At 40.8% G+C, this 12,135-nt stretch overlaps 1 protein-coding gene across 1 annotated transcript; it reads right to left on the reverse strand.

The window, feature by feature from the left end:
• Window positions 1-44: 44 nt before the first annotated feature.
• On the reverse strand, window positions 45-11,861 carry LOC124606554. Its single transcript, XM_047138539.1, has 3 exons — window positions 11,854-11,861; window positions 4,667-4,923; window positions 45-354 (listed from the first exon to the last, which is right to left on the reverse strand). The coding sequence occupies exons 1-3, from the start codon at window positions 11,859-11,861 to the stop codon at window positions 116-118; spliced, it is 504 nt and encodes a 167-aa protein (XP_046994495.1). The 3' UTR covers window positions 45-115.
• Between the last annotated feature and the right edge of the window lie 274 nt (window positions 11,862-12,135).

The raw sequence follows: 12,135 nt of genomic DNA on the forward strand, positions 1-12,135 counted from the left end.
ATAAGCTACAAGAAATTAACAAATAAAATAAAAATAACAGAGGCTTCTTAATAGGAAGTGTAAAATTTATTGAGAATTGAAGGCAATTTCGGATGTAATAGAGAAATAGTAAACATTAGCCAAAAGATGTGTGTATCAAGTCCACAGCGATGCCCATTAGGTAGCCGTTTTCCATTGTCATTGTGCTCAGCCGACGACGTATGGGTAGTAAGCACCGTAGTAGACCTGCTCGCTGCCACGCAGGGTCTCCCTGGGCGCAGCAGGGATCGGCACTGGGCCAGGACGTGGTACGGGCAGAGGGCCGGGCACAGCCAGAGCCGCGCACACCACAGCCAGCACCACAAACAGGAACACCTGTGGCAAAGAGAACACCTCTGGTCAGAGAGTGGACTGCGCACATCAGCCAGCACGACAGCAGCAACATCTGTGGCCGTAAGAAATCGGAGGCTTCATAGCACAGCCAGATTCACAGCCAGATCTATAACATGAATAACGTCTCCGTTCAGTGGCATTATACAACAAGGACACTACAACAGGCACACCATCGATGAAAAGAACCACAGACAACACAGTGTACACTACATCACCTCGATTGTCTGTTGTAAGGCTAATGTCTCTGCTGCGTGATGATGCATCTCAGTCTGAGTCATCAGAAAGGCTGACTGTGGTAGGATACACATCACTTGTATTGTATAGTAGCTGTATTTGCTGTGACATCAATATTGCATTTTCTGATTAGTGGATATATACCTCAGGTCATTTATTTTTTGTAGAAACCACAAACTAACCTTACTGCTATATACATTTGTGCCATATCTCATATTGCACATGATGGTGAGGCTGCTTCTTTGTAACGCAATCCTTATATTATAGTTTCAGTCAGTATTTTGTAGATTATCCTACGTTCTCACTCAGGCAACGTTCCTCACCTCCGTATCACTGGGGAAAGAGTAGAAATGTGACTCTTTACAGTGGCATGGAAACAGTAACAAAGAGCGATGGCATACTTTATAAAGTAACCACAGTATTTAACTCCGTGAAACGAAGCATGTAAGCTAATGAGTGTCGCCTCTATTAGCATTGTGAACATCACACTAGATTGGTGTGGTGGACAGGTAGGTTTAAAATCCAGGTTCTTCCCGTTACTTCCCTAACTCACTTGCGGCACATTATGGGATGGTTCGTCAAAGAATTCAGAACTGATGTCTTACACACCGCCGCTAGTCTTACATCCATCCCTCAACGACCTCCATGGTCCATACGAACCTCTGTTCAGTCTCTAACGGTATTAATGTTGATGAGATATCAAAAACTTACCTGCCCTCGCACTCTGTAACTCCAGCATTATAATGATGGTCTTAGGATAACAGTAGAATTAACCTTCATAAGATTGAGAATTTCCTACCCTATCATGATAACAGAATTCTACCCTATTTCCTACCGAAACTCATTTCCCTGGAGTATTTGACAGGCGTTAACGTATATGGGTTTTAAACGATTATTTTTCATTACAGCTTCTAATGAAAACCTGCGTGCCAAGTGAGCCAATTTATCTTCTTTTTGCATAAATAAAATAATGGAGCCATAGTTGTCTTAAACTAGCTTAGTGCAACCCACGGATATATTTCTTAATAATACCCCTTTGATGCTAGTGTAATGATATGTATGATTTAATGACTAACATTTACTGAAACCATCATTGATAACTTTCTTCTTACGTTAGACCTATTTTGAGTTTAGTCTTGATGAAAGAAACTGATCATGATGGATGTCTCAATCCCAGTAAATGCGATAACCGTTAGTAATAATAAGAGCATTTCTGAAATCTACTGGATATTTTTACATTACAAACCAAATGGAGTGTAGCGTTCATTGTAACTTAAGACCTACATACTTCTGATGATAAGGAGTACGTCGACTACCTGATACCCCATCGACATCCAGATCTTAGATGTCTAATCACAACATGGAAATATCATCAGCATCACGGAGACTCGGAGTGACATTGCGGATTATATTACTACAAAACAGTACTTACAGCTGAGCATGTTTTGAGCGTAATGTATATACGCGTTGCTACAGTCGAAGGCTAACTTCATGGGTAAACCTTTCTGTGTCAGTCAGCGCTATTATAATGAAGTGAAACACAACGAGTTAGTACAGCGGTTAAAGAACTGGACGCGCTTACATGATGAGTGATGCACGGGATCCCGAGTAAGTTTCTTCAAACAATCTGAAGAAAAAACCAAGATTTGCTGCCTATGTTTATTCGATCTTGGTTAAAGTGACGTAGTTAATGTAACAAATGTTCACAGAATCTGAAACATTAACATTGTTTTTTCCAATATGAATACCTGAGTTACACATACCGCGAATGCGTAATTAACGTATGTAGTTTCAAGAGTGAGTGCTGAATTCCTTTGCAGATTTGTTACGTCAACGTCTACTGAGGGAAAGACGAAGCTAACGTCACAGTCACTGCATTATAGTACCTAACACATTCTCCGTCAAGCGATAGAAAACACTGACAACCATGTTTTTCCGACATCCTTCTGTCTAAGTCCTCTCATTACAATTATAAAACGCTTATTAGGATTATGACTGCAGTACAGAGATGGCCCAAAACTACGAACCTTTATGGTCGCGTTAAATATTCTGCCCTGACAATCGAAGATCCTTTCCTCTCTCAGTAGGACCGACGCATAGAATTTTCGACCAGTTAGGCGTGCTTGAGATGAAAGGTTGGCATAGATTCTCGGTGGTAGCTCTACAGTACATGTAGTATGACACCTTTATTACCAGAACACTATGTAGTGGTCGAGCAAATACAAATATGTTCTGCTTGGAGTGACAGAACTAATCTGATCTCGCTACCTTAGGTACATTTCTAAAAGCTACATTTTTGAAAGGTAGAACAACTGCAAGAGTTAAGTCAAGGCTAAGATGCTAGCTACCACAGGGACTAAGTGAAGAAATAAAAATGAATATTACTATTTATAGTTTTTCCTTTTTCTTGAGAATGGTCAACAAGTAGAACAAAATTTAACTTCACAACTTTAGTGTCTTCACCCTATATTCTTCGTGAGACACATGTCGAATACGTAAAATAGCTAGTCTCTGTTTTATCATAGGTGCTGGAACCACGAGGAATACTCGATGGCTATCAGAGGGACACAGATCCGCCCTTCAGTCTTTAGGAACGATTGAAGAAGAGCTGTGTAAAACCATCATCCTATCTCAGTGATATGAGTAAGCCGTACCTTAGCTGTGCACAATTAGCGCCCGTGTATGGTGGTTTCTTGGAGACCAAACGTCTCCTATGTAGGAATTAACTTGGATGCCCCGAAAGTGTGAAACTCACCTTTCAATTTGTTATGACGTTTCTAGGCTGCTGGAAAGTCTTCGATAAACTTTTGCGCCGTTACGCAGTAACAATAATACACGTTTGAGGAATGTCAGCATGATGTAACATTTGGTTCGAAGACTTCGTAGGAACCAAATCGCAAAATGAGACTCAGCGCCACTACAGATAATAACGTCCCGAGGCCCCAAAGAACGGTGATAGGATCATTACTGTCTGCTATATGAAGCGTAGGCATAACGTTTTAACTACTACAAGAAAATATAAAGTTGCATAATTGGTTTTTTGTTCACCTGCAGTCAATGTCTGCGTTCTTGGTACACATTGAAATACCCACACCACATTACCGCACTTCACTGCTAGAGAGATCAATGCTAAATTGCGCGACACATCATAGAATATTGCTGAAATGTATGGGACCCATGCCATATATCGCTTACTGTATTGAGAAGGACAGCAGAAACGGTCACTGGCTTGCTTGATCCGTGGGGTCCACGGAAATTCTGGAAACGATGAACTGAGAAACGCCTGAAGATATACACAACTATCACCCAAAGACCTACTTGGGAAATTTCAAGAATCCCTGAAGCATATAGGACTGTACTAGTGCCTCCTATGAATCATTCCCGCGTAGTGAAGATTAGTGTAATTGCTACGTGCACAGAGGTATGTAAGACGTCTTTCTTCCCACACTTCATCAGTGAATGGAACGGCATAAAACCCAATGCATCATACACTATCCTCCTGCTTAGCTGAGTGATAATGTGCTTGCCTACCTTGCAGAGTTCATGGGTTCGATTCCAAGCCACGTTGGAGGTTTCCTCATCCCTTGGACTGAGTGTTTTGTTTTTCTCATCATCATCTCATCATCACAGACGCGCAAGTCTCCCAATTGGGCGTCACCTGGCATAAGACTTGCACCCGGCAGTCGAACTTCCCCGGACAGGGCCTCCCGACCAACAATGCCACGTGATCATTTCATTTCACGTCATCCACTGGGGAGTGCCCTCTTCCATGCGCATCACAGTGATTTGTAGAGTATGGATGTAGATGTAGACGTGGAAGCATTTAGAGCAACCATGGACTTGAAGGGGGATTATGAGCGAGGCGAAAATGGTTTTTGGTCGAAATGTACTCTCTGCCACACATGGTACCGTGGTTTGTGGAGCACACGGTGGATTTAGCTATATAATAACACATGTGATAATAACACACAAAGTTTCCAACCATGGAAGATAACAATATTGTGTGAAATGCTATGATACCGCTTCTACAGTGTTCGGCATCATACGCAAGTGTACTCACGAGAGTCTTCATGGTGTCGCCTTCGGTTTGCTGTCGTCGACTGATGCCGGGGGCTGGCGGCCCCGCCTTTATACTGGTGGTGGTTACGCGAGCGCAGACTGCACCGGGGATGGGCGTGGCGGAAGGCTGGCCAGCGGAACGTGGCACCAGCCAGCGCGACCACAGCCTGGCGAGCGGCCCGCGCTGTCGCTACGAGGGCGTCACACGTGCAGCAGCCTCCAGTCAAGGTCACACTCCCTGAAAAACTGTTACGTAGCCTGGAAATGCTTTTTTAGACGACACAAACCACCAAATCTATTTTCTGTCGTCCTAGAGGAAGTTTCCAGTATGGTAAGCTGGCAACCTGTCACTCTCTAGCAGACATAAATTTCAAGAAACACAGAAACAGTTTGACACAGCATTATATACAGTGTTTGCGTATTGTAGATACAAACGAAGGGGGCAAGGAGGAGACAGTGAAATAAGCAAATAATCGTAATAAACATACTTCCCGAAAGCACTGAATTTCCCAAATACGATTTATTCACAAACACAGCAGTGTACAAGCTAATTGACTATTTGAACGATATTCCTTATCGTGCATGAATACGTCTCACAAATCGTTGACAGTTAATGCAGCGGTCGTGACTGTCGTGGTTTACTGATACTAGGACCTCCTAGGTCTACCCAGTTGACCCTTTTCGATTTGTTTGATGTGGGAATACTTGAAAGATTCAGTGTATTCTAGCCCCACTGATAGACTCAATGAACTCAGGGACGCATCGTGTAAGAGGATCAATACATTCGGAACACGCCTTGGGTTTTTGAACATGTTGTAATATTTCTGGCTTTACTGCCATCAGCTGCAAGAAGCTCTTCTTAGAGTAGTTGAGAAAGCAGAAGTGACAAGATGAAGTAATGTGGTGTGAGGTTCCGATGACAGATGGTTTGTTCGGTACGAGTCTCGTGAGGAAGACCAACTAAATTCTGGTCCTCTTCCGCTATTGGCTGCTGCCTTCGAAAGTTGCGCCCCTAAATGATAGTCTTCTTTTATTAATTTTAGACACACTAAGCAAACTGGTTTCTGTGCAGGGAACAACAACTGTAGAAGACTGCAGGCTGGTGAACACTTATTAGAACTTATGCATTCCACTCAGGGCGGTGGAAGCAAATACACACCTCGCATGCACTGCGATCTTAGCACAAATGAGATCAGTGACATATCATCCGTGGTAACACAGAGGAGCGATGAAGGAGAGAAATATTTTCGAGAGAAATGGTTTACGATTCACACACATATAGATACATCACTCTCTTTCTGTCTCTCTCTCTCTCTCTCTCTTCCTCTCTCGTTTTCAGCTTCCCGTAATGTGCGGACATCGATATAAAGACATACTGAAGCCAGAATTCACATGTAAGATGGTCAAGGGGAACATTTGCTGCAGATTGTTGGTCCTCAAGTGCACATCTGTAGTTTAGACCCATGGGAACTCTGTTATAAAGTGTTGACGTACTCAGACGTTATACTTTACTTAAGTGAAGAATTTGAAGAGAGAATTGTATAAATAGAATATGTCTGAACCACCTTCGCTGGTCTGATAACTTCGTAACGTTTCTCTCTATCACAGTTGAATTTCTAAAGAGGAATAAAACTTGACGCATTATTATACCCAGAAGACTAAATGATGAAGGAGGTGAACAGATTGTGTTACACTAAACGATACCGTAAACGGGGTCTTTTGTTAACAAAAGTGGTAGAATGACTAGAAGGTTCTTCATTTAACGAAATTAAGACGGAAAAACAGACGATGCTACGAAATCACGCTTTGAAAGCATTCAGTTTGGAACAAGGTAATGGAGTGAATATGTGAGCTGTACGTGGGTTAGAATCTATTTCTACCTCTAATTAAACCTCTCTTCTCCTCGTATCCTAGAGACAGCTTCTTCGGCTCCTTACGAGAGACATCGTCACTGCACGCCGAGCTGATTTATTTATTTGTTTAATATGGCAAGATTAGGGCGATCAGTCCCTCTCTTACACCCGACCAGGCATTCTACGTGTTTTGCTTTCGTATGTTTTAGTTGATATGTGAAACTACATCTTGTACGAAAAGTGAAATAAACAATTACAAAGGTACACTCGAAAAATAGATACACATACAGTTTATATTCGTAGATGGTAAGTACCGCTGTAATTAGACATTATGATGGAGAGGGATTTTAGGTAGGAGTGCTAGCAGCAGGGGGTATGAGGGAGACAGATGATTAAGCGCAAGAATGATCTCTCGTGCTCTGTTTGGCTTCTGGTCCGCGTAGTAACTGGAGTTGCTCACCGAGGGCTGAGATCCGGTTCGTCGTGTTATGTATGACTGCGGTATGTGTGCGCACCGTATTTGAAGAATTACTGGTTTCCTCTACCTTTGTGAGCATGAGTTGATGTTCTCAGAGTCTGTACATTTCTAAACTTCATTGTGCATGCTGAACTGTGTCAACCAGAGAGCAGTTAACAGTGCACTCTGGTGCTGTTCTTCGTTACTATAGGGATAGGAGACAACATTTAGATGACTTCAAATCATGGGGAAACTGGAAGACCGACGAAGTGTGACAAACGTACCCCTGGAGTTTGGTAACGCTCACAGCATTGTTTCACGTGCATGGGGAGCTTGAAGGAAAGGAGGTGTTCGATCACGGTCATTTGCAACATCGGACAATGTTCAACAGCCAGCCTCATTTTCACCCGAGTGATTCACCATCTCGTGAAATACATTCGATTTGCCTCTTCTTACCCCGACGGCTATTCAGTCATAGCAACCCTTTACACTTCCGGTTAGATGGGGATTTAAATGAACCGCGTGCTAGCGATGCCGATTATCGCCGAAACAATCGTTTTCGGTTATATCTCTTAATTTTTCCCAAGCCAGTTTAATCCGTCTGTTAAACCTTCTCGAAAGGACCGGTTTTTGAAATAATCGATTTCAGGTTTTTTTTCGATTGTTACTGTAGTATAAATCTTTAACCTCTCTCAGATACATGGAATCAAAATATTAAATTAAACAGACAAATAAAAGAAAAATTAGTCTGTCCACAGTCTGCTGCTTTTCTCGAAATGTCACTAGCATTCTCCTCTTATTCTAATTTTTTGAAACTCTGCTTAAAAAATTATGTTGTAATCGGGTATTATACCCCTATCTGGGCACTACTAATAGTCAGGGATAAAGGGTGAAAACAGATTGAAGAACTCTGTGTTTCATTTTAATTTGTCCATTTTCAAGGGCTACAAGCAGATAAATACATATTATGTAGACACAGACAGCAAATCAGCTGATTTCTATTTTTATTGTATACTATGTGTGAATTGTTGTTCACTTTAGAATTTATTAGTTTTACCAGAGTTTATTCCTCTATCATTATTTAATAGAAGTGGCAGACAAATCTTTAACCTCTTGAAGCAAATGAAGCACTGTACTTTATTACTGCGTCACTTCATAAAAATATTTCCAAGCTACGGTTGGTGCCAGTCTGCAGTACAACGGACGTTCGGCAGCGACAGTGAGGAACTATGGTATGAATCAGGTAGGGGCAAGTCTTGCACGGCGCACCAACACGCATATCTTAAGCCATGACACACTGAAACATGGACATTATTGTCTCACTAATGCTGTACCAATCTTACGCCATGTGTTAGTTGCTCGTTTCTGTTAGCATTGTTATTAAAACAGCAATGATCGCTTTTCCAATTTTCTACAATAACGCAATATTTCCAAGCAAATTTTATGAAAAAAATTACTCCTTTTTCAAAAATGGTTTATTTAAAAAGGAAAAATTATAGAGCTGCTGCTTAGCTAATTGATATTTCGGTGTTTTACTCTGATATTAGCAAGAAACAGAAAAAGAACACCTCTTATGAGACTAAAGAAACACAGAAGAACACCGGTTATTGAGAACTAAAACACCGGTATCGGTTTTGACTGCGCTGTTTTCCCGTTTCCTACCGTATACCTAAAGTCCTCTGTTGTACGGGAAAGTCATCTACTCCGAAGAATAAATGAAATCCGCGAAATGTACGTGCTGCTACAGGCCAATGGCCAGTGCTTTCTGCAATGACGATAAGGAAATGCATTTCGGTTAAAATGAAATAAAAGTAAAGAACGAAATGGAATAACAGTAGTCAGCAAAATTTGAAAAAAAAGTTACGTATTTAGTAAATGAATAAAGAAAATTAACGGTCGCCAGCTCACTACGTGAACAAAATTACTGTTTCTACGATTACTGTACTGTATTAGTGGTAAATGTTTGTAACTACTTGGTTTGTTATCAGGAGAAAATGTCACGAAATTGTTAAATGTTACGTCAGCACAGCTTCAAACGAATATGTCACAGTGATCAAACACTTTTCAGTGAAATCGTAAAGTGTAGAAACAGTTTAGTAATGAGTAAAGCACAACAAAATTCCATTAGCTCTGAATGGTTAAGTAAAACGTAAAAATTGTGGCATCATCGACTGTCATTAGTTTTGCGCAAAAGGCATTTATACTTATTCATTACTAAATGCTGATATTTAAATTGGAAAACGTCATCATGGTTAGAACCGTGTGAAATAATCATTTTCACGTAATTCAGTTACATAATCTACAAAGCTAAGTTTCAATTGCAAACGTATGCACTTTGTACAGTTACTGCTATGATTTTCTCAAGACTTAAACTATTCTGACCGATTGCAGATGCGTTAAATGAAAACTTATCATTGAAAATATACGCAAAAATTATGTTTCACAGAATTTTACTTTGTTGAGCACTGCTTTCGAAATTATTGTTCAAATTACTAGGCGCAAACACTTTAGTTAATTACTGTCTGGCAAACAATTGAAACCTTACGTAGTGTTACTTCTTTCAGCATAGTGGAAAGTTCCTCACTGCTTAGTTATTTTGTTTGACTTTATTTATAGAAAAACATCATAACTGCTTCTCATTCATTAGGATTGTCTGTGATTACTAATAATGACTAGGATGGAAACTTCAATGGTAAATTTTCTTAGGTGGAACTGATAATCAAAATTCTAAAATATCTTGCTGTTATTCGTTCACAAAATTAACTACGATACCGGCTAGCTGTATACGAGTCTAATCAAATAATTGGTTACATCTTATAGTGTCCCTGGCCACATCAAACTACTGCCGAGAAATTCCGTATTTCAGTATCTCTGCCTGACGACCATGTCTCAACACACATGCCGCCTCTCCATCGTTCTCTGCGGTGACTCGAGCCAACTGCTCTCATATCAGCACCGTGCTACACTGGTCTGGCTGTGCGCTTTCACGCCCAGCGATAATGCGATTGCGACTTAGTATACTCTTTGACATCAACGTATAACCCTGACAAAGTCAGCGTGACTGCACACAACTAGCTTACGTCTAATAATCATTCAATTTTACAATAGAGAAACAATATAACATTTCAACATTTCGTAAGAATAAATTAGTATAATTATTTACAATTTTTTCACAGAAGAAACACATCATAGGTGCAAAATTGAAAGGAGGAAATTAGAAATTCACGGATCTGTTGTGTTGTAAATTGGTGGTATCACATCGCAGATCAATTAATTCTTTTCATGGGTTTTGTACCTATCCTGCCACTAAAATAAGGGGAAGTGTAAGTGAAGCATAGACAAAGGGCGTTTAGTGAATTAGTGACATCGTCAATGGAATGTAGCGATCACATTGAAGTTGGTAATATAAAAATACCCTCTTGATTGCATTTTTATTAACATTCGATTCATGCTAATGACTTATGAGTCACAATAACATTAAAATACGTGCCTATGAATAGCACATCAGTGCGAACTGCAGTATCATAAACCAGTCTGCTGCATACTACACTGCATTTCATTACAGATGGACAAATGGACAAAACGTGTTCTTTTTTTTTTCAAGTTTCAGATAGGAACCGCTCACTCACTGCAACGAACTAGCTGTGTTTCATGGCACATCACTCCCCATTCACTTACTAAAATAAATGGAACGAAGGCGCATCGCCTTTTTATTTTAAGGTCACTGTACTAAATTTTTACCTGTTTACAAATATAGAAAAAGGATTAATAATTTTCCGCTACGTTCCTTTAGTTCCAAGATTTCTGGAAAGTCCTATATTTTGTCTTCAATAACACCAAAATTCAAAATACTTTCGTGAAGTTGGGAAATTATAAAAATTAAACTTATAGTCGAGTTAAATTATTCGATTATACCGATTGAAAGAGTCAGCAATATTCGCGTTAACTGTTTTATTTTACACAGTTAGGTAAATGAGAATTCACGAGAACTCGAGTAAACAGAGAAATGTCAGATAGAAAAACAAGTTAATACAACAGCAGTAAGATAAATACGGTCGTTTCATTCTTTCGAGTGACACCGTTGTGGCTTATCGTTATACATTTTCTGTACTGCACGCTCTTCATTCCTTAAAAACTTTGAACGGCCCGAGATACGGTGCCTGCAACGGTGGGCGCACTGCATCGGTTCTTAACATTACGTGAAACGACGTTTCCAGATCTATGTCAACAAAAACATCCTACTCCACATTACAGGATGCCGGTGAACGTCATAGCTTGGACATCTGGACTTTGATTCGTTGCAACAAATACGGCAGTTTTGTCTCCACAGGAAGCATATGAGTTAGGATAACACCGAACGGCAAGCGAAAGGATTTTCTCTAAACTATCTCTGCTGTCAATGCTCCAATGTCTGGCTCATATGCTTTGAGAGGACCCAGTAAAACAAGTGGCAAAACAGGTGCAAGCCACTTAAGTGCAGGTTTTAATGTTGTATGCCAGCATCTACCTTTCCATTGCTTGGCGGTTGGTAGCTGGTCGTATGATGTTGGAAACAGATGTAGTGATGTTAGCTAAACAGCCAAAACGAATTGCTCATGCCGTTAAAAATGACTTTACTGTTGTCTTGCCGCTTTGTTACTAATTAGAACTGCCTCTACCTACAGAACGTATCTGTCAACTGCGGTAAATGTACAGCGGTATCCATCTGGTGGCGGTAACAGACCCACAGTGTCTACTCTGACGTGTCAGAAATGCTCTGTTATCTCTGACAAGCCCCCCAACCGTTTATGTGTATGTCTGCCTACTTTGCACCGCTGTCATACTACACACGTTCTCATCCATTGACGACAGTTCTTGTTTATGCTGGGCCCCACATACCTCTCCATCATCAACTTGTGAGGTAATGGGCGAGTTGTTGCGCGCTGGAAGTATTCTATGTTTGGAGTGGGCGTGGCCGCACGGGTCGCTTGGTCCCGATAGCAAACACGTGGTGCCAAACGTTAGCTGGGGTCTAGGAACCACGTGGCTGGGAATTCCATGATGATACTGTGTCAATAAAAGAGACTTGTATGCTGAGTGTGCCAAAGATGGCGAACTTTGTGAAACCATCATGGCAGACATTTCACAGTTCGTATGGAAATTAATAGTAGCCAGATGAAT

The sequence above is a fragment of the Schistocerca americana genome, chromosome 3 (genome assembly GCF_021461395.2).
Source record: "Schistocerca americana isolate TAMUIC-IGC-003095 chromosome 3, iqSchAmer2.1, whole genome shotgun sequence".
Taxonomy (NCBI): domain Eukaryota; kingdom Metazoa; phylum Arthropoda; class Insecta; order Orthoptera; family Acrididae; genus Schistocerca; species Schistocerca americana.

Coding starts and splice junctions, on each gene's coding strand:
- LOC124606554 (XM_047138539.1), bottom strand. Junction 355..4,666: donor GCGACACCATGAAGACTCTC/GTGAGTACACTT, acceptor TCTTTGCCACAG/GTGTTCCTGTTTGTGGTGCT.